Source organism: Suricata suricatta, chromosome 15, assembly GCF_006229205.1.
Source record: "Suricata suricatta isolate VVHF042 chromosome 15, meerkat_22Aug2017_6uvM2_HiC, whole genome shotgun sequence".
Lineage (NCBI taxonomy): Eukaryota > Metazoa > Chordata > Mammalia > Carnivora > Herpestidae > Suricata > Suricata suricatta.
The window spans coordinates 55,984,877-56,007,937 of NC_043714.1; the positions used below are offsets into that span (position 1 = coordinate 55,984,877).

At 36.2% G+C, this 23,061-nt stretch overlaps 1 protein-coding gene across 8 annotated transcripts in view; it reads right to left on the bottom strand.

The window, feature by feature from the left end:
* TRPS1 (transcriptional repressor GATA binding 1) overlaps positions 1–23,061 on the bottom strand; it is a 245,485-nt gene that overhangs the window by 190,134 nt on the left and 32,290 nt on the right. For 5 of the 8 annotated variants that reach the window (XM_029923196.1, XM_029923197.1, XM_029923200.1 and 2 more), the window contains 2 exons: positions 10,778–10,935; positions 6,503–7,431 (listed from right to left, as the gene is read on the bottom strand). In XM_029923196.1, coding sequence (XP_029779056.1) covers positions 6,503–7,431; positions 10,778–10,814 — 966 coding nt within the window. In that variant the 5' untranslated portion in view covers positions 10,815–10,935. The remainder of the gene's footprint in view (positions 1–6,502; positions 7,432–10,777; positions 10,936–23,061) is intronic. The other 3 variants (XM_029923204.1, XM_029923203.1, XM_029923201.1) reach the window with 2 other exon arrangements.

The window sequence follows — 23,061 nt, forward strand, 5'->3', positions numbered from 1 at the left end:
CAAACCACTGTTTATTTTAAGATCCCCAAATATGTTACTGGACTCATGGAAGAATTCAGGTATTCTTCAATCTGACAGGCTGACATCAGCGAGTCATCTAAGGCTTAAAGGGGTTCTGCGAGACGGGCGAAGTATTTCTCAAGTCTCTCCCTGTGGCCCCACCCCTCACTTTCAGAATGCAGGGAGACCACAGGGCTCTGAGCTTGGTTGGGACGTGCTGAACACGCACATGAGACACTCTGAAGACACTCTGGTGTCTTCTGTGCCTCACACGCATTCCTGTACTTACTTGCAGGTAGAGAGGAGAAGAAAACGTTAATTACATAGCCCTGGAGAACATAAATGGGAGTCAGGTGCATCTCCATAATAGTGAACCTTCATAGAAAAACCAACTCCTAGATTGTACCTAGTAACCAGAAGAGGAAATTCAACTCTCTGTCCATATTTTAAATCACAAATCTCTAAAGTCAAGTCCTCCAAATGAGGGGGATATGAACCAAATCAAATACATAGATAAAATGGTGCTTCATTTGGAGATAAAGCATTGTACTATTGATTAAATCAAAATCTGGCCCTTCCTCACTGTATCCGAACTAGTTTCTGTAGCAAAAGTACCAGTGGAAATGAATCATGGTAAAAAAAGGAAAAGAAAAGAAAAAAAGACAAATTGCAACACTAGTTTTCTTTTCAATCATTTCAATTATGAGTCTAGTAAGTTCAAATAAGGCAGCATTCCACTGCATGGACTGGTAAGAGAATCTAAAAAAAAATCACGTAAGTCCGCAAATTCAATGCAATTCACAGAGTATAATCACATAGCCCCAGTGTACCAGACTTGTATCTCTTCCCTTACATGTAGTTGGCCTGTCTTCCATTGCTTTTGTAGTTGAAGTCAACTCAGTCTTGTATTTGAGAAGTTCATGTATCACAGTGGTTGTAAGAAGGTTTCGGTAGACTGTGTACCTTGGCTTAGACCCTATTTACCCTGCTTACACAACTGTGTGATCTCGGACAGGTTACTTGAATTTCTCTATGCCTACTTTCTCACTTTAAAAAAAAATGGACGTAGTAGTGATGTCTACATCAAAGGTTTTTATGAAGATAATTTAATTAATACATGCAAAGAAACATATGCATGAAAGAAACCCTTAATAAATTGTTAGCTATCATGAGAAATGAATCCAAAATTGAAAGAACACCCAAAAGGTATGTACAATTTTGATTATATATGCTCTTGATGAAAAAAGTATGAATCGAATTAAAATACAGATAAGTAAATTTTACATCTGACTTCCAATTTAAATAAAGCCAAGATCTTCTCTGATATTCTGAAAATGCCTAACTCTTACTTCAAACTTTAAAACCATATGGTGAAGAATTCAAGAGGTCTATGGTCTAATGATTCTCAGAAACAGACTTCATGAAACCCGTCCCTCCAAACTTTCCTGGGGTTGGACACTACTTATGGATCCCTGTTTCCAAACAGCTCCATGTATTCCGTAATTCCAATGACCAAGAAACAAAACACACTGGCTGATCTGCTGACTTGATATGGTTAGCAAAGTGGGCCATTTGAGGATCATTTAATTTTTTAAAGCTTTAAAAAGATTGTTTAATGTTTATTTATTTTTAAGAGACAGAGAGAGAGAGAGAGAGAGAGAGAGACAGAGACAGAGAACAAGCAGGGAAGGGGCAGACAGAGAGGGAGACACAGAATCTGAAACAGGCTCCAGGCTCTGAGCTGTCATCACAGAGCCTGATGTGGGGTTCAAACTAACAAGCCATAAGATCATGACCTGAGCCGAAGCTGGATGCTTAACCAACTGAGCCACCCAGGTGCCCCTTAAAACATTTTTTATTAAGAGTTAAATAATGCTAAATTTGATTAGATGAACTAATAACCATGTATTTCTTCTTCTCAACATTCTGCCTAGAGAGAAATACGGATATTCAAGAAAGTGACTAACATTCACCATACTGATTCCCATGCAACAAAGCCACATGGAGATTTAACCAACATGCCGGTAAAAGGATTAGTGAAGACAGTTGTCAAAGCATTCTACTCCCCCCACCTCCCACCCAGGGAAGGCTACACTATCCAGTTCGACCATCTTGATGAGGAAAATAACCTGGTAAATGCCAGAACTTCACTTTGCTTGATGGCCTTAGGGTGGGCATATGTTTATTTTGCACACTTTATTACTTGTTAAAGAGACACAGACCTGAAAACAAGTATGGGTTCATATGACAAACATTCTGTACTCTATAGACAGTCTGAAGTGATTAAAGTCTCATTCACCAGTTGTTCTAAAGTGCAATTGTCCTCAACTCAGAAAAACAAAGAAACAGAACCTGCTAAGATCTACAACTTCCTTCCTACTCCAGATCAAAGGAAACTCCAAAGCAAAAAATAAATATTTGGAAGTAGAATTCAAGAAAAGTCAAAATAAACCCAAATGAGATTAATGTTCTCGGAATTTTTTTTTCCAGACCAAGCTGTTAACCCCCTGTTCAAATGAATGCACAGGCATATGTTAAGGATCTATAAAGCTCATAGAGTTAAATATGAAAATACAAAGGATGACTTCCTATCTCTAAAATCTGTTCTTCCTGCTTTTAACATGACATATTGTGCAACTATGATTAAAATATTTACAGAAAAGAAATGGAGTGCTCCTAGCTCAGACACAAGCCAGTAACTGGTAAGTTAATAGTGAGATTTTTCTATTAACCTTAAAATTTCACTGAAGGTCAAAATAAACTTAATAGCTGGAATCCTGTAGCTACCTTCTGGGAGTCTTGAATAATGCAGAATAAGAGAAAAGGTACACTGATATGGAAAGGCAACAGGTACCTAGTGAGCATTTATAAACTTGGGATAGCTTAAACACTTTCCCGTGGGAAGCACATCTTGACAGGACTCGGACGTTTATAACCTGATCTAAGGACTAAGGGCTCCCCCATAAAGATGACGCAAATGCCCTAATGCACAGCACATTAAGCCCTAATGAAACAGCAAAGTCAGTGTTTAACAACTCCGGCCTCCATTCAGCGATGGTTTAAATATAAGCATAATAAAGCAGATTACAAAGAAAGAAACTGTAATTACTTTTTGAAGAACTCAATCTCTTGTCCTATTATGGTCTATATGCGAGCCTCAAAGGCTGAATACAGGCAATAAAATTACAGGAAGGGCTTACCAATCATGTCACATCCATTATTTTAAAAAAATTTAAGCATAACAATGGATAAAACCCAGGTTACATTTAAAACTTAAGAAACTAACATAGCAGTCGAATCAGATAGGCTAGCCATTATATTTTTGCTTGTTTGTCTTAGTAAAGAATTGGCTCCTCTTCTGATCTCAGGGCTGGGCATGCTACCTCAACATACGACATCTGACAGAGAGGATCTGAATTCAACACTGAGGGAAGACTGTCCTGATTTTATGATGGCCATTTAAAGAGGCCTTCATTACCCAATGGGACTCCATTATCCAACTGGGGCTCCATTATCCAACTGGGGCTCCATCTAACTCTGCAGTATAAAGAAACATTGTTATTTGGTGCTATTTTTTAAGAAATATGGAATTCTCTGAGTTCCCTATTTGTAATAAAATTTACAGAGAAGTGAATACTGTTAGTACAAGTATGTTTAGACACAATTCAATTATTCTCACAAATACATGTCAAATAATCTGAACTTGGAACTGGAAATCGTAACATTTGTTTAAATTATTTCTTTCTCCCAACTGTATATCTTATGTTTGCAATTGAGTCAGTTCAAATTATTTAAAATCATCCATGTCAGACCACAATATAGATCAAAGCCTCGGAGTTCTTATGTCCTGTACTTCTGACTTCTTTTTTTCTTGGCCTAAACTGTCATAAATCTATCATTAACCACCAACTGTCCTGGATGTTTAAAAAAAAAAAAAGCCAGTTTAATTGAAAAAGATTAATGAATTGGTCATTTATTACTTCAATTAGCTTACATTACAGATTTATATAAATAATTCCTGAAATAGAATGATTACTGGTCTGTAACACTCATATTTACCAACATCTTTTTATCAAAATACACACAGCCATTAACTTACTACAAATGTCTGCGAGAACCGTGTTCAAGAAACTCTATAGTCAGCATTTTATCCTGCACAGCTTTTAGTTCCCACGTGGTTCAGGAGCCAGGAAAAGAAGACTCTCAAACGGCATTTCAGCACAGGAACCCATGTGGGTAAAAAGGAGGGTTTCATACGTGCTTTTATTCAGTTTATGCATGTAGGGAAGCCGTTTAACATGTATTTTAGCATAAAAGTATTAGTAAGTTACTTATCTTCAGACACGTTTTGGCATCAGCATCTGGGGTGTCCAGAGTCCTCAAGATCAGCATTTGGCCTAAAAGTACATTTAGTGTTCTATTCCTATGCTGAAAAAAGGTAACTCTCTTTAGACTTTCTTCTAAATCCAATCGTTTCTTTGAAATAATCATCTGCTTTTCCACAGATTGCTTTTTTCTATTTTTAGCCATATTATTTCTCTGGGAAAAAAAATTGATCTTAACAAGATTATCTCCCTGGATGCTATTTCCTACCACTTTCTGTCTTCTTTACTGGGTGCTTCTGCAGCACTTAGTAGACAGCATAGTTTAGGATCAGCTGTTTTATTTCTCCTTCTATTAGTTCAAACTCAGAGAGCTCACACATCTGTTTTATTTCTAACATCACTGCCCAGAAAAAGTGTCCAGCTCATTCTACCCAAACATAAACTTTACTATAAATAACTAAGAACCTAACAAATAACTGTTTGGGGGAAATGGAAGTGTGTTTAAAAATCTGAATTCTTCCAAACCATCGGATTTCGTCTTAGGGCCTTCCTGACGGCCCAGATCAGCTGCCCTCAGAACTTGTCCCCAGAGCGAAGAAACCGAAACTCCTGCCGGAAATCCAGGTATTAACATCATATTACTGGCTAATTATAAAACACCAGTTCACATACTGACATTATTCACTTCTAACCCTTTTATCTAAAACACGTATTTGCTTTCCAATCATGGTTTGACAGCAAAGTGTATCTGACATAAGACAGTGAAATGATCTTTAATAAGACAGCAGTTCAAAGCATGCGGCTTTCATGCATAATAACTATGTTGGCTTAATTTGCTGCTCCACAGAAATAATTCTATTTGTGGAAATTCACAAAGTAAGATGGAATTTTTAAGAGAGCTCTACAAAGATGAAACTGGCTTTTTAAGAGTACTTTCCATCTCCCTTTGAAAGTGATAAGATTACTGTTCTGACATTTTTAAAGGCTTGGGAAATTTCTCTTCTGATTCTTTTTTCTTACAAGTACTGCAAAGTATGTCCATGACCTGGTATCTAGAATTCCTTTGAGGCACCAGGTCAATAGAGAGGTCTAGAGCCAATATGCCAGAGCTACTGAGTTGATCAAAATGACTGATATTTTAAGGGAGTCAGAAGGTCAGATAAGTATGATGTAATTTCATGAGTTCTCCGGTACTTCTTCTAATCATTCCTAAAGAAGGTTGATATTAAACCTAATATGTTTTGAAATCCCCTGGCTGAATGATACAATCAAAATCTATGGATGGCAACAGAAATGAATACACTTTCTCAAGTTGACCATGAGTTTCATGCTAAAATTGCTTAAAATGAAATGAATACATTTCTTTAGCATCAGTTCTGCCTTTCATTCTATTTGAAATGGTAGATTTTCTTTCCATTTCACATATGCCATAAACTAAAGACAGAATTGTGGATCAAAAAGGTATGCCAGTTTTAATAAAAACAGAAATCTAAATTACTGCTAAATGCTTTCATAAATTACTATTTTCCCTAAATGCGGAAAGGAATGCTTTATTGGCCTGCACCAAGGTCATTCTGGTGTCCTTACTACTTACAATCACATTGACTTCTTTATAATCAATGTAAACTTTTATTTCCAAATTTTCATTTGCAATTATGTTGCTTTTTCTGGAATATATCTCTGCAACTGTCCCGATGACCCAAACCAAGTCCAATTTGATGCCAGGCCAAGTATAAAATTAAATCGTAATGCAAGACACGGGAAAGACCTTCACTGAAGGAAAGACTATAGCAAAAGATGTCTGATCTAAAACTAGAACAAAGCACATACTACTATCATGTGGAACCACAAAGATGAGTGCCAATTTTTGGAAGACTGTGAAACCATCAAATTAGCCACGAAATATTTCTAGAAATATGAAGCCTACCTAATCCCATAAAAAGGCTTTTCCCAACCTAACAGAAATATTGGGATTATTTTCCATGATAAGAGAGTAAAGACACCTCTGCATACACATTTGGATAAAATAGCTATGGAGTACATCCATCCTCCTGCTGAATCTAGGAGGCTACCCCTTTGGTACTAGGAAAGTACCTGATTATACCATGTGTGGAAGAATTCACACTTCATTACCAATAACTTTTCTGCAAAAAGAGATAACAACACAAAGCACAAACCTGTACATCATAGGTCCCATTTAGTAAAACAGGCCTTGAAGAATTGATGTCCTGCAGCACACCAGAAAGCACGGAACGGTTGACCTTCTGGAAGTCTTTGGAATGGCTGAACTGCACCATGTTATGAAGGGCCAAGATTTTGCTGTCCAGTTCAGCATCCTGCCTGGTGCGGTTATGCAGTCCTAAGTGATACTTTCGGAAGTGCTTAATCAGATCTGTGGGGTCATTGCCATAGTAACCATATCCACAGATATTGCATTTAAAGTCCTGAAGCTCTGGAGACAGAGGTGCCGGGTCTGGGTTGTCATTTACCAGTAAGTCAGTTTTGGATTTATTCAGTCTTACACCCCCATCTGAAGGCACTTGTGGGTTTTTTGAGGCCACTGAAACCGGGCTTGAGCCTTGACAATTGGCTTGACTAGTTTGCGCTTGCCCTGTTTCCTCGGTAGCCTTTGGTGACATCTTATGATCTTCCTTCGTCTCCAAAGAGTCCCCTGCTGGGGCGCAGGCCATATCTTGAGGGTCATCTGCCTCTGCTCGTTGAGGAGACTTCAAGGGCTCGCAGACTCCCCCCGCAGCTGGAGATGAGAAAGCCAACATATTTCTATCTGTCACCTCATCATGTGGATGCGAGGGAAGGTTTCCTCCCTTATTGGGGCTTTCATAATTGAAGCCAGCCTTTTCACTCAGGCTGGAGCTTTTTGAGCCCTTCTTGCTGCTAGAGGATGGATCTTGGCCATGCAAGCTCTGTTCCTCCTTATTGTTCAGTTCTGCAGCATCACTCTGATCTGTATTTTCTGACATCTGATCTGCAGAAAATTCTTTGTTCTTTCCAGACACCTTGCTTTCTGTACCTATAGGCTCCAGGGTCTGGCCCTCGCCTTCGCTAACAACGTTTCTCAGAGGGGGGTTCTTTTTCCGGACCATATCTGTAAAAATGCAAGGGAAAAGAAAATGCAAGGTTATTTGAAAGTTGCAGAGATACAATCTAATCTAGAACATTTTACTTAATCTTATTTGAGGCTTTTTTAAAGTGTAAATATATATCTTCCTCTAGGGAAAAAAATGTTTGAAAAACAGGAAAAAAAAAAAAAAAAGCCTGAGACTAAAGCAAATATTTATATTTAGAATTAATTTTGTCATAAAGTGGCTCATTTGCTATGTTTAAATGGCTTTATAAATACCAAAATATTAATTACTATTGCTAGCTCTATCCTATTATTCTTGTTCGCCAATTATATTTTTTGCTCACTTTATTCAGATATAGTTGATGTTTTATACATATATATATGCTTATTTATAAACCTTATATATTATGTATAATATATAAGCTCTGTTTATAAAATATATATGCATTTATGTTTACAGAATATATATTACACGTTTATTTATATGCTATGTATATAAACAACATAAATTGGAATTCAATTATCGTTATATACTGTGAAACCAAGATATAAATATAATTTCAACCAAAATATCCTCATAGTCAAAAGACAGAAACAGCATGTTATACATAGAATGAAAACTGCCCTATTACTTTCAGGAATGGAGGATAACAAATGTTTCATCTCTGTCCTACCGATAAATTTCTTTAAGCCCATTTGGAGAGCTTGCCTTAAAGTTAAGAGGGAAACCTGACTCACATCAGAGTGACCAGGTTGGGTTTTATTAGGACCCTATGTAGCATGATGAGGAACCTAACTAAATCCTAGATTCTTACACAGAAGCAGGTGGAAACACTACCAACTTCACCATCGGGAGCACACTGGAGACTGACTAAAGTAAAATATTAAACTGAATCATATGACACTGTCATTTTGTAGCTCAGAATGGCCAACTCTCAGCACCCTCCCAAAGTTCACCTTCACACATTAGTTCAACACTGCCTTTCCAGTTGGTGCCATCAAGGAGTATGGTCAAAATAAGAACACTGCAACAAATTCCTCTACTGGAGTCTAATGAATCAGAACTTCAGTATGAGGAGATAAGAAACGATTTGTGGTGTGTCCATAAAAAAATGCAGTAACTAAGGCTAGTTGAGAACTGAGGTTCACAGCTTATGTCCCTTAATCCCCCAGCTGAAACACTGCAAATGCCATCAGTTGTCACTCGAAATGTCCCATAGGAAAATCCACCTGTGACTAACAAGACAAGCCCTCTTTACTAGCTGACTCTGCCACAGGGGCAGATTTAACAGAGTTAGTTACACCATGATTATCCAACAGGTCCTGAGAAAATCCAAATTAATAACACGTTTTAGTCGTTCTCATCTATAATTTCTCACAAGTGCTGAGGAGCCACACTGGCTTTGGATATAGATGGGTGTACCGTCATTTCTGACGAGCTGGTCAAGCAAAATGTGTACAATATGCATCGCTGAGCCAACATAATGCCCTGCGCCTCACTATAAAGAATCATTTGCAAGGTAAAAATTTACTTACAAGACCATGTCAAAAAATATTAACTGTACTTAAGAAAGGACACTCTTCTTTTTAGTACAAAAATAACATGAGTCAGCAAATAGCCATAGAATCTGTATGTGTTCCTCTTGGAACAACAACATCATTTGTAAGACGAAGGGCTGAAGTTTTGAGTACAAGTGACGGTCATGGGCCATGTAAACCTGCCTGGCGAAGGCAGGAGTGGGCAGTGAGTCTTCACCTTGGTGTCATTACCGTTAGGTCTTAAAATAAACTAAGCTAGGTAACCACTGCTTATTTAAAAGGGGCGGGGGAGGGGGAACACTGGTTGCCTTCTTTATTTTTATTTATTTATCTATTTATTTATTTTAAGATTTTTCCCCCCAGTAATCTCCATACACCCAATGTGGGGTTCAAACATATGACCTCAAGATCAAGAGTTGCACACTCCACGGAGTGAGCCAGCCAGGCGCCTCTAACATATTTATTTTTTAATGTTTGTATGTTCATGCCTTATTGTCAACATTTTAGGAGGCCCTTCTTCCTCTGTCAAAAGTGACAGAAGTTAGGAACTAGAACCAACGCACAAAAAGAGTCGAGGGCAATTTTACTAGCAGTCAACAAAAGGAAAACTAAAAATGAAAATAATAATAATAAATAAGTTTAAGACAGTTATCATTTAAAATACAAGAATTTGAGTAAAAAAAAAACACGCTATTCTTACCATGGCCTACAGAAAAAGACATTCCAGTTTATGGAGTATCAGCCATTACTACACATACAAATGTGATGATTTGATATAGCATCTCTTGCCTTTTCCTCCAGAATTTCATGTTTGTTTGCTTTTAAGTCTTATTTAATTATTGTGATTTAATCTTTCCTTAGACAAATACTGAACAACTGTATCATTTGTATTTTAAGATCATCTCCTTAATGTAAAGAAAAGCTAATAGTAATGCACTCCAATGAAATAAATAAGGTTACACAGAAAAATAAAACTCTATATGATAGGCAGGATTCATAAAGAAATGAATATGAAATAATCCAATTCATTAAGATTTTCCTTCCATTAAAATGAAGAGAAAATGGTTTCTGTCCACATATTAATGTCAAGCTGGTTAGAAAAACAGCAACATTTTACAGAGCAAGGAACTAAGATAAAAAATACTTAAAAGTGAATAGATACAAATATGTTAATATGGAAAAATTTCACTTGTTTTTCAGAACCAAAAAAATTAGACCTTGTTGATTTATTGTTATCATGAAGAAAAGGAATAGTTCATAGTTTAAAAACTGCTGGACCAGTAACTACGGTCTCTGAGAGAAAATAGGATTTAATTAATTTATCATCCTTTCAAATTTCAGTTCCCTCTTCCACCAAGAACAGACCTTTGGAACCCATCTGACTCACTGACTCCTTGTGCTGAATACAGCCCTTAAAAATATACATCGCAAATAATGTTAAACTGCTAAAACTTCAAAGAAGTATCAGAAAGGTCATTTGTGTTTTCTTTGTTGTTGTGGGTGGAAGGGGCATGTTCTTTTTAGTTTCTTTAAAAAAAAATCATGGTTAATTTAGTTGACTATACTTTGAAGTAGTTATAGAAAAATAATTTTTTACTGGAATTATATCACCATAACTTTTGAGAATGACATACTATGTAAATATAAGCACATTTGCACTACTTCTAAGTGGAAGAAACTCCCCTAACAAGTCATAAGTTAGATAATGTAAGACTATAGCCACGCTCAAGTTATTATCTTTAAGACACATAACAGATTGCATGACGGTTTACTGCGTGCCAAGAACTTTTCCAGTTAACATTTTCACTTGAAAAAATAGATCACATACTTGTAAAATCATACCCAGCATTGACTTCATAAGGCATGTGGCTTTAGAGTGCTTTTTACAATTATTAATTCTACTAGTCAACTAGCAGGAGGCTAATGCAATTGTCTTAGAAGATGCTCGGAAGACACAGAAGACATTTTGAGAGCTGATCTGTACATCTGCAAAACAAAACAAAAAATATTTTCCTTCCTAAATGATGTACATATGCTTTAATGTATCATACCTAAAATATATTTATATGCCAGCACCGCAGGCAGCTTGAAAGATACCTAATGAATGCATGAGCAAACCTGAGCAAGATCTCCCCTCCCCTGGGTTTTAATAAAGCAGCAGGAGAAGGAGGAGCGTGATATAAAAGATTACGGAAGTCATTTTCACAACAGCCTGTGATGTACGATTTAACCTCTAAAACTCCCAAAGCCTAAGGACCAGAATACTTACCTACACTGGGGTAGGGATAGAAGATCTTAGTAAACATGGAGGGGGCATGCTTCTGGAAAAGACACAAAGTGTACCTACTGATGCTGTGCAGTCACAACTGAAGACGAGAATTTGCCAATCGCTTTCAAACTCACAGGAGCAGTGTACCCTATGCGGCTGAGGAAAGAGCCACTGCAGTGCCATCAAGAACTGGAATCTACGTGAGCCTTCGGAGCAACAGTCACAGAAACATAACACACTAGAACACACGCGATCTTTGTACCTATTTTTAGTAATCTTCTATTTTTGCTCTTCATATGTAAGTTCATAAAATCGTGATTAAACCACCTGTGAACCATCCCTGTACCATCTTTATTATCTAAATAAAATTATTGAGGCAGATGTTACATTAAATCATAAATTAGATTAGATAGAAAGATAGATGATAGACAGATAGATAGATGATAGATAGATAATCACATCAAGAAGTATTCTGGCAGCTCTATTTTAAACCTCTTCGTTCAGCTATATAGTAATGCCCCTCCTACTGACTACCAAAAGCAGTTCAAATTGTCAGTTTACAGTATGTCCACTATAAACAACCATTTAGAAAATGGGGCTAAAAGTGAATAGGAGGAGGAAGAACTGAAGAATCTAAATAAGAGCTAAAAGACTCAAAATTGCTAACTCCTCTCTATTTAACTGTGAGATTAAAAGCTCACCTCGGGGCTGGGGAGTAGGTGCGGCGGAAATGGTGAGCAATGCCCCCTTTTACATCGCTCTCCACCTATACAAATACATGAATGCTCCTCCAACAGCAGATACAGTTTGAATACACATTTTGTGTCATGATTTAAGTGGGTTAAAACATGTTTAGCTTCCTAAAAATGTACTATTTTTATTTAGTTTCATCACTGAGATGTAAGACATTGTATTTGCAAAACTCCCTATTTCTAGTCTTAATGATTTCTTCCTAAAGTAAAACAAATCTAAAGACTTTTTGTATTTTTTATGAAAGAATATTATAAGAAACAATAGGATATTGTGCTATTTCTATGTTACAGTATCAGACAGTGAACATAATCAGCATTAGAGCTTAAAATATAATTCTGATAACTACTTTATCTCACTAATTGAAATTCTTAAATAAGTAAGGAAAAATTCCTTTTTCTATAGAAGACTGTGGCTCGTGTTCTCAGAATGGCATCTTCACAGCAAAAGGAATTGAAGTTTTCTATTATTCCTAGGTATTTTGAATTAACCGTTAATGCTTTAGTTTTATTTCATTTATATATATATGCATAGAGATATATAATTCCTTGAATTATATTTTTTCACACATACATTTATGAAATAACTTGTTCCAAACGGCCTTGCAATAGGTAGTCAAATGAGTTATTCAGTCAAAAAAATCAACTACTGCAGTAATTTAAAAAGAGAGCTGAGAGGACACGTCCGTCCAATGCAGATTAGAAAAAGAATTTATTTCCATCAGATGAGAAACTCCTTGAAGGTAAGAAATATAAATGCCTGTGTACTTTGTAGCATCTTGACCTTAAACAAGGACGAAGAATGTCCAATTTCATGTCCAATTTCTGAACCTAATTCAAATCACTGGCCGACATAACCAAGGCCAAGCCCCTTCTCTTCTGAACCTCTGTTCTTACTCACATGAAGGAATCACAATAAATGATTTCTAAACTTCTTCGTGCCTCTAAGACTCTATAATGGTTCTGGTTAATGGCTTAGGCACTGTATTTGTACCTTCGAAAAACCTCATTCACTTTCCCTGAAAGACTATAAAATATGAAACCATCAATAACTAAGGACGGCATAAACATCACCGAGGTCTCTCATTCACTCAGTGATTCATTTCCTCCAACATTCATGCGCTCAATAAATGTATACTCAGCCTCAGTATGTGCTAAATCCAGCAAGATGACTATAATTTTACTATTCTTCATGTAAGAGAGAAGGTATCTTTAAAAAACAAAAAAAAATATTATAAAGAATCCTTCTTTCTTAAAAAAGTTAAAGCCTTTGAGTATCTTTTTAAATACCATTTCAACTGAGTATACTTCCAATTGATTAATTCGTTGGCTGGCTGGCTGGCTGGCAGGATGGATGGATGGATGGATGGATGGATGGATGGATGGATGGATGAATGGATAGATAGATAGATAGATAGATAGATAGATAGATAGATAGATAGATAGATAAAGACCTCGACAAGGCTAAAAAGTTGGAGGAACGAGTCTGTATAATTTAACCTCAGTCTCAAATTCTGCTGAGTATGATTTTTATTGTAAGTATCAGCTCTTGTCATCATAACATATAATACCAGATGACATTTTCTTATTGTTTTTCCAGATAATAAAACTTTCAAGTGTTTGAAGTCAAAGCTTAACACAAAAGAAAAGACATGATCGTCTTCTCCTTAATATATGCTTCTTCCACGCTTGTTTGTATCAACAACCTAGGAGTACTGGGTTATTAATTACACATTTCATGTAGCTTTTATAAAAAAATTAAGAAGAAAGAAAAAAAAGCAAATTGTTTCTTTTGATCAAAAGTCTCCCACAAAGAATTTAAAGAATTAAGCAAGTGATAGAAAAATAAAAGGAAGGTCAAGTTTGGGGCCTATAGCAAACTAGATAGCTTCCATATGAACGACATATAAAGTTCAGTTTTTAAAGAACATATGTGTTTGCTCATTGGTTTAAAAAAAAAAAAACAAAAAACCTTGAATCCTGTCTACTCCATATATACAGATCAAAATCAGATTGCTTAAGTGAACTATAAAATGCAAGAGAACATTGTTTATCCAAATCATAAACCCAAGAATTGCTGAAGGAGTTTTAATGTTTTCTATTTCTTCAGATTCCAGGGTAATACGTCAATGGTAGATTGCCTTTTTTTTTTTTGTAAACTGCCTCAATCTTCATAAACCCAATGTCAGATCCTGTTCTTTGCTATCCATGTCTATTTAATCTGCTCTCTCTGAATTGATTGTTCCTGAATCTTTAAAGGTATTTTCAGATATCCTAAATCCTGAGATTTAAATGTCATCACCTTCAAACAACTCCCATCAAATAAATCTCTTATTAATTCACATGAAATTAATCCAAAAGGATCACTTCTATTAGCATATGCTTGGGAGCGCAAAGCCCATGAATAGTCATCTGGACACTTGAACCAACCCAAGACTCTCTGAGATAAAATGCACATTATTTAGATATCCTCTTCCAAAGAGTTTTGATGTTAGCCCAAACACATTTTATTAGGCTTTTATTTCATCAAGCTATGCTCTCTATATTTTAAATATCTCATTTCAACTGTACTAGTCTAGGTAAAAGGAGAGAGTCTGGTAAGTAAGTAATAATGTCAGATTCACCAAAATGAGTCTCCACATATGCATATACAGCTTAGAGAAAGAATTTCATTAACAATTTTATTTTTAAAAGAAAATTACAAAACACTTTTTGCTTTTAAAAATTTTATGCTAGAAGTCTGATTGAAGTTGGAATATATGTGAAAAAATGAAGCAAGCACCTGTTTCACTAAATAGAGTAACTAAAATAAAGCATACATACATACATCATGAGTTATCAGAAGAAAAGAGGAACTGATTATTTTTGCCTTCATAACAGGGGAAAGGCAAATGTATTAAAAATTCTGCTTTGAATAAGATCACAATTTCACTAAGCAAATTAAGAAACATCATTCATTTCCTCACACATATGTCACTTTTCGTTTTGTTTTATTTTCTCTCAAAGAAAAAAAACAATGAAAATTATGTACAATGGTAACTGTTGGTTCCATCAGGCCAATCTGACTTTGCATGTGTGCATGGGCCAGGGGTAACTTCATCCTTCTTCGTTAAACTTAGAACATTTCACCTGGTTGATGGGCAAAGAGCCAAACACAGCATACAAGTTCAAAAAGAATGGCTTAGGAAAAGTATAAATGCATTTATTTATCTTGGTGGTTATGATATGAATTGATATTTTATTTGTATGTAAATTACATTTCCATTGATAACAGAAATAATGTCAAGATTTGTAGGAATGCCTTTGACTCTCTTCCTTGCATTTGCTGAAGAACATCTTTGTATATTAAGGGTAGTTTAATTTTAATATATTGGTGTTGCTTTGTCTATTTTCCAATCTGTTATTCAATAAAAAAGAAAATCTCAATTATTAACTCAATCCAGCAGTAAAACTGGCTAACATCTGTCTCAGTTCTCCCATAAGAAATCTGTGTCAATCATTACAAATCCATTTGGTAAATTAATATGCATATACAGTGTAGTGAGTTTAATGAATGCATGCCATTAAGATTCAATAAGAAAGCTCACTGTCTTCACAGCATAGATAAGTTGAGTGTATTAGGCAAAGTTTTTGTTGTTTTTTTAAGAGTGTCATACTAGATCCAAGATTAAAACAAATATCGTGAAGGCATATTGAGAGCCTATATTATACTAGTAATATATACATAAGGAGAGTGAGAAAATATGCATATGTGTGTAAAATATAAATATATTTAGCATAATGTAATATTCAATATATATGTTATATATACAACACATGCTTAAATATAAGACATTAAAAAGCCAAAGTGAAGGGAAGTAAGTTTGCGCCGTAATATGCAACAGTTCCTGCTCAGGAAGCCAGGATCTTGCAAACACTCTGCTCACCTCTAAGGTATCAAAAGGCCTCCCCTATCTGAGGACCAGTAGTCCAATGAATAAACAGGAATGGCCAATGGGAAAGGCACAAATATTACGAGGAAACAGCAAATATACATGGGCAATGAAAGGGAATTAGAAGTAAGTTCAGAGTACAACTGTGTATATAAGTCCCAAGAGCCAGGGGTCTTTGTCCTATATGTATTTTTAAAGGTCCATTTAAATTAATGCACATTTCTGAAGGAAGTCTTTTACAATATAGAATGAATAGACACTAATGACATTAAATCTGGTTAAATACCATCCCAGTCCACGCTGACTGCTTAATATAACCAACTTTCCCTTCTGATAAAAACATGATATTCACACATATATTGGAATTGTTTCTCTTTTGTTAAGTATACTGAATGTTTCCAAAGAAAACTGATTTTTAAAAACTCTGGGGGCACCTGAGTGGCTCAGTCGGTTGAGCGTCCGGCTTCAATTCAGGTCAGAATCTCACAGTTCGTGGGTTCGAGCACCGCGTAGGGCTCTGTGCTGACGGCTAGCTCAGAGCCTGGAGCCTGCTTCGGATTCTGTGTCTCCCTCTCTCTCTGACCCTCCCCTGCTTGTGCTGTCTCTGTCTCTCAAAAATAAAATAAAAACCATAAAAAAAAATTTTAAAACTCTGTACTTTGAAAGCGACTTTTGATAGAATATATTAAACCACTGTTTCCTGACTTCTAGAATGAAAAATGTTTTATGTATGAAAAAAAGAGGAAGTACACACAGTATCCCTCCATAATTTGGGTAACAGGCATAGAAACCTTCACCTTTTTCTCTCTCTCAAAAAAAAAATAAATAAAAACATTAAAAAAAGGGGCGCCTGAGTGGCTCAGTCGGTTAAGCGTCCAACTTCGGCTCAGGTCATGATCTTATGGCTTCGAGCCCCGCATCAGGCTCTGTGCTGACCGCTAGCTCAGAGCCTGGAGCCTGTCTTCAGATCCTGTGACTCCTTCTCTCTCTGACCCTCCCCTGCGCACGCTCTCTCTCTCTCTCTCTCTCTCTCTCTCTCTCTCTCTCAAAAGCAATAAATAAAAACATTACAAAAAAAGAAACCTTCACCTTTTTGAATAAACCATTATTTTAGGACATTCTGACTATGTTCACCTCAAATTTAGCTGGGCTCTGTCTGGGATTTTATTATGGTCACTGTTTAAGCATAGATTATTAGAAATTCAAGAATTTTCTCTAAATTTTTCCCATGATATTAGTTGCAAACAAAGAAATGTAAGGAGGTTCCTTGGTCAAGTGAATTTCAGTGGAAACTGTGTATGTTATATGCTCTCTTTGGAGATCCACATTGTACATTAGCAATTACAGTTTGGAAGAGTCCTAGAGGTTGTGGAGTGGTAAAATCCATTCAGTTTGGACTGGAATTTCCCAATCTCTTTTGGCTTTCTGTCACATAATGTCATTTACTAATCTGCACAACACAGTGGGAGATGCTGATCTAGACGGTAATTTTCTTCCTCAAAAATTACTGATTTTAAAACCTGTATAATCTTTTGAAACAAACAGTATGTCTTCATTAAATTGGCAAGAAAACTAAGATGCTTTGATCTGAAGGGATCATTTTGAAGGGTGTGTTTTTGTTTCTGGTTTGTTTGTTTTTTTCGTTTTATTCCCAGCATGGCTAACAACATTAAAAGAAGATCAGGATTCGCTATATTGAAAAATTTAGAATCAGTATAAGGTTGTGTAACGGCAGATTAGGGCCGTGATAGAACACTGAGTGAAAAAAGGCAGAAGATAAACATCTATGTACAATAAGATCTCAGATGTCCAAATTATATATGTATCAACATAGCTGAGTATACACCCACTGTGATTTCGAAGTTGAGTCATTTATACAGATATCGCTGCATAAAGAAGTCCTAGCTTTTTTTTTTCAGCAATTACTTCTAATGATCACCAAAGCAATCCATTTAAAACACTACCACCTTGTATACTAGATTTGAGTCATTCATTTGTAAGCACTTAAATTTTATATGAAACAAAATAAGGCAAATAGTTTAGTGGAATATGGCATGAAGAAAGAGGTTTGAGAGACAGACCCAGGATTGCCCTGAAGGGCCTATAGTTCATATAGTTACAATCAGTAGTTCTCAATGGCTTACAGGTACCTGAAAGAGTGTCTGGACAAAGGCTTCCTCTCTGGTTATTAATAAATTCCATTCCTCCTAACTTAGCTCCACCTGCAGATTCATGTGTACCCATAATAATGGATGGAAAGCCAAAGCCCGGACCACAGTCAGTAAGCACGTGTCCAGTGTGGATGCTCTATGACTGCATCATTTTATGGTAGAGCTTAATGTCACTCTGGCTCAGGGTTCTAAGTGGTGTGGAAGAAGAGAAATGAAGTATACAGGGCCTCCCTATCTCACTCTTACAAATCCCAGCCTCTAGCTTTATGGGCTTTAAGATTTTGTTTTATTGCTATTGCATCCCCCCATCTACAAACATTAAAACAAAAGATTAAGAACTAATTAAAATATAAAAAAGGCTAGGTAGATGTGAAGTAAAATCTGAAACAAGGAATGAATTATGAGTTAATTTTAAACACAAAGCCAACACGGTGATGAGGTCATACTGAGGTCTAAGTCTGAGCGGATGACCACATATCCAGGTTTCTCCTGGGTCCCATAGCTCCTATTACTATACATTCACCAAGAGAGAAAGAACAGATAAATGTGTAGGGCTGTGAAATTAGTTAAGGCAAAAATTAACTTACTCATTAAATATTTTGTATAGGTCATCTAGTCTATCTTCAAGTTCAAGTTCAATATAAACTCAGGAATCCATCTAAACACACATAGACAGGGGCACCTGGGTGGCTCAGTCGGTTAAGAGTCCGGCCTCAGCTCAGGTCATGATCTCACGGTTCGTGGGTTCGAGCCCTGCATCAGGCTCTGTGCTGACAGCTAGCCAGAGCCTGGAGGTTGTTTCAGATTGTGTCTCCCTCTCTCTCTGACCCTCCCTGCTCACACTGTTTCTCTCTATCTCTCAAAAAATAAATAAAAGACATTAAAAAAATTTAAACACATACACACACACCTTTTGAAAAGATTTTCACCACCTACACTCCAATTAGTAATTTCTTTTCACTATCAATCTTGTTGTGGACACCTGTCATATATACATATACATATATATATATATATATATATATATATATATATATATATATATATATATATATATATGTGTGTGTGTGTGTGTGTGTGTGTGTGTGTGTATATATATAATTCCAGATTCAGGTGTTTTACAAATAGTTCCTTAAAAATTTAATTGAATGTTGAAAGAAATCAAAAGCCAGAGTAGATCTCTTTTAAGGCTTACAATCATGAATGTCTATGTATATTATAAGCTGAATTTTTAAATAAAAGCAAAAATGTCTTATGTTATTGTTACTAAGAAGCAGATACTGCTCCAAGAGTATATTACCTTGTTTCATGTTTATTAACAAAAGTAAAATACTCTTGTTTTCACATTTTACAGATGAAGCAACTTAGATTTAGAAAAGTCAAATCACTTGCTTAGGTCACAGATGTAGCACAGGAAGAGTTAGGTCTGAAAAAGCCAGAAGCGATGCTAGACCCCTCGGTTTCTCATTATTACATTTCTCATAAACTCTTTAGTGTTTTAATGAACAACAGTTAAGCAATGCATTTATAGATAAAATGTGATAGCACTTTAAGAAACTTACTAGAGAATACACTCTATGAGACTGTTTTATAAAGACGGCTGTCACAGTATGTGACTGGTTCTAGAGTTGTATCAAGTGAACACAGTCTTCCCAGCAATCGTACGGACTAGTAGGTTATCCTAACTTTTGGATTTGTTTCATCACAACTAGCACATCACTAAAGGTAACAAATCATGCAAACTCCAAATGGATTCACTTCTACAAAGCCCTCTACAGTTCCCTCACACAAAAGTGAGTCTTTTCTACTACCATCTATGGCAGTTTATGTATATCTCCTCTCGAGACACATTCCACACCACCCTGTAACTATGTGTTTATGTTTTCAGCTACTCCACTAGGCAATGAAGTCCTCCAGATGGAGAATATCCTTATTGATATTATTGTTAGTTAAAAATATCAATATTTATCCACTCACTGTATGTGATTATTTTAATCAAAACTAAAGTGCTGATACCTAATTCATGTATTTAAATATCTCTGTGTTATCACCAATTCTCAAGCTTATCCCAAGGGCAAAACATCTATGGCCAGAACACATTTCCATCATGAACAATGGCATGGTATGATAATGATTATTGGAGAGAAATAAAGTAGCATATTGGAGCAAGGGGCACATACATGAGTTTTTAAGAAGCCAGGTGATACTAACATGGCCCTCCCCACTGAGATTTGCCCACTACAGAGTAATGACTCACAGAGGTTCTAATGGATAGATGCAGTGTTGGCACACTTAGAAATTTCTGCAGCCCCATATCTCATCAAGGAAGGTCAGAAACTGAGATTAAATAGACTTGTGGGAATAAAAGCTAGGATAATGCTAAAGTTGTATTACCAACATCATTAATAACAAACCAAATCAAGACATACAAGGACTCAAGGCATTCATTTGGTCTTTCTTTAAGCTAAAAAAAGACCTAGATGTCATAACTCTGGATCCATGGTCATACAGCAATAAATGCATAAGTAATGTAAAATAAGAATTAATTGTATTTTTTAAAACTGTGACTCACAACTATGTTGACTTGATTTGGGTTCTATGTAAGTCTACATAACCTCATGCACAATTTGTGGACTGAATTACATAATCAGTAAAATGAATGTTTATAAGTTCATATACTTTCGTGATTACTTATAATCTCTACATGAATGTCACATGGTATTTAATATATGGATTAACTATGTAATAATACAGGTATCCTCTGTTTCCCAAAAGTCTGCATTCTACCCCTTTGTTTTTAGGAAAGACCTACCTTAGTATGTGTTTTTTGCTAACCAAAAGAAATCAGAAGAGATTTTCACTTTTACAAAAAAAAAAAAAAGCCATTACTGTATAGTGCAGGTCTTTCCAAAATGAAGTGGAGTAATGCAAACTTTGAAAATATACCATTTCAGTTTAGGGAAGTTTTCATAGGAACAATCTACTTGCAGAAAGTGAGGCAAATCTGTATTTATGATAACTACGTAACTACAAATGTCATTTATAAATTTTTTACCATGCGTTCTCCAACATTCCAAAATTAAAACTATTCTGTACTAATAGCATGATACATAAGATTGAATAAGTTTGTCTTTTAAAGGAATAGGCTAGGGGCACTTGGGTGGTTCAGTTGGTTAAGCATTAGCTTTTGACTTGGGCTCAGGTCATGAGTTCGAGCCCTATATCAGGCTCACAGCTGTCAACACAGAGCCCGCTTTGGATCCTCTGCACCCCTCTCTCTACCCTTCCCCTGCTTGTACTTTCTCTCTCAAAAATAGACAAGCATTAAAAAATAATAAAGGAATAATAAAAGAATAGGCTAAGATATAAAAGAATACAGAAAAGTCCCAAATATTTGGATCAGACTCCTGGCAACTTAAAGCAAAATCAAACCAGGAGTTCAATTTAAAAATTCACAAAGAAATAAAAGTAAAAAAATAATAATAATAATAATAAAATAAGTTCAATTCACAAGAATGCTCATGATATTATCATATTAAATCTCAAAACTGGAAAAAAGCCCAAATGTACTGAGAGAGAGAGAGAGAGAGAGAAAGAGAGAGGGGTGCATTTGAATACAAACGTGTATGGTACACATATTTATGTGTGTGTATACATATGGTATATGACTGACTATACAATGGAATGCATGGGCATACCATAGAATATTATACTGTAATGAAAACAAACTACATACAACAACATGATGTTGAGTGTAGGATGCCAGATACAAGAGAATGCCTACTTGTAATGTGTAGGGGTGCTATATTCTAATGCATGTAAAGTTCAAAAACAAGCAAAGCCAGTCCTAAGTGTCAGGATCAGACAGGAGAGTGATTAACTCCTGAGGGAGGGAAGAGAACAAAGAACAAAGAGGAGACAAAAGAGTACTGGCAAAGGGGCTTGTAGAGAACTGGCAATTTCTATTTCTTGACATGTGTTACACAGAGCATTTAGCTTGTAATATATACAACATAAAAAGAGCTATAGGCATGAGCTGTGCATATTCCAGCTAAAAAAGTTAATGTATGTGCGCACACATGAGTGATTTTTCAAGGAAACAGAGCACCTGTGGGGACCATGGGGTAATAGATTGAGAAGAAACCTTTCAGTTTCTCTAGTCTGATGGGCAACACAAGCAATCCAATGGGGTCCTTGGATACTCAGGCCAGGCTGAAGGGCTCAAAGAACCAAACGTGCTGAAAGAGGCAACAATGTGGTAGGAGAAAGAAGAAAAAAGTAATAGAAGGAGAAGAAAAGAAGTTCTGAACAAGAGAAATCTGAGAGGGTAAAAGGTTTAAAAAGGGATCAGAGGCAAAAATGAACAAAAAGCAACAGCCACCCTAGAAAAGGAGAAGGTAATAGACAAGGAGGTAGGAGAGAGCTCTGTCCTAATTCTGTGGCGGTGGTAGAAAGGGGCAAAGCAAAGACATACCTGCAGTTACTACATGTATCATGAGGGTACACTGTAGTAAGTCCACCACAATCTAAGTAAAGGCGGAGGAGAACTCATAGTTTATGGGCACCTGCTGCGTACAAGCCATTTGCTTTTGGACTCACGTAGCTGTCTCTCTAGTCCTCACTGAAAACCTGCAAGGACCCACCTGCTTACCTTAGAAGACTGAATGAAACAGATGACAAACAGCCCATAAAACCACACTGTGGCTTCTTCCAAAATGCTAAGTATCTTTCTAAGGCTGAATAAATGCCATGTTTAAGTGAAGTGTGTTGTTTCTACCCTCATATATAGTAGTTGTACTCAATCTACGTAATAAAGTCCTTCATCTCACAAACCAAATAACGATGGCCTTGCTCGTCTTGCATAAAGAAGATAAGTTAATAGGTAAATTTCTATCCATTTTAAACTTTCCACCTGGTTAATATTTTCTTGAGACTTTGGCTTCTATGATCACATGGCTTCTGAAAATGAATGAACAAGCAGCACACAAACG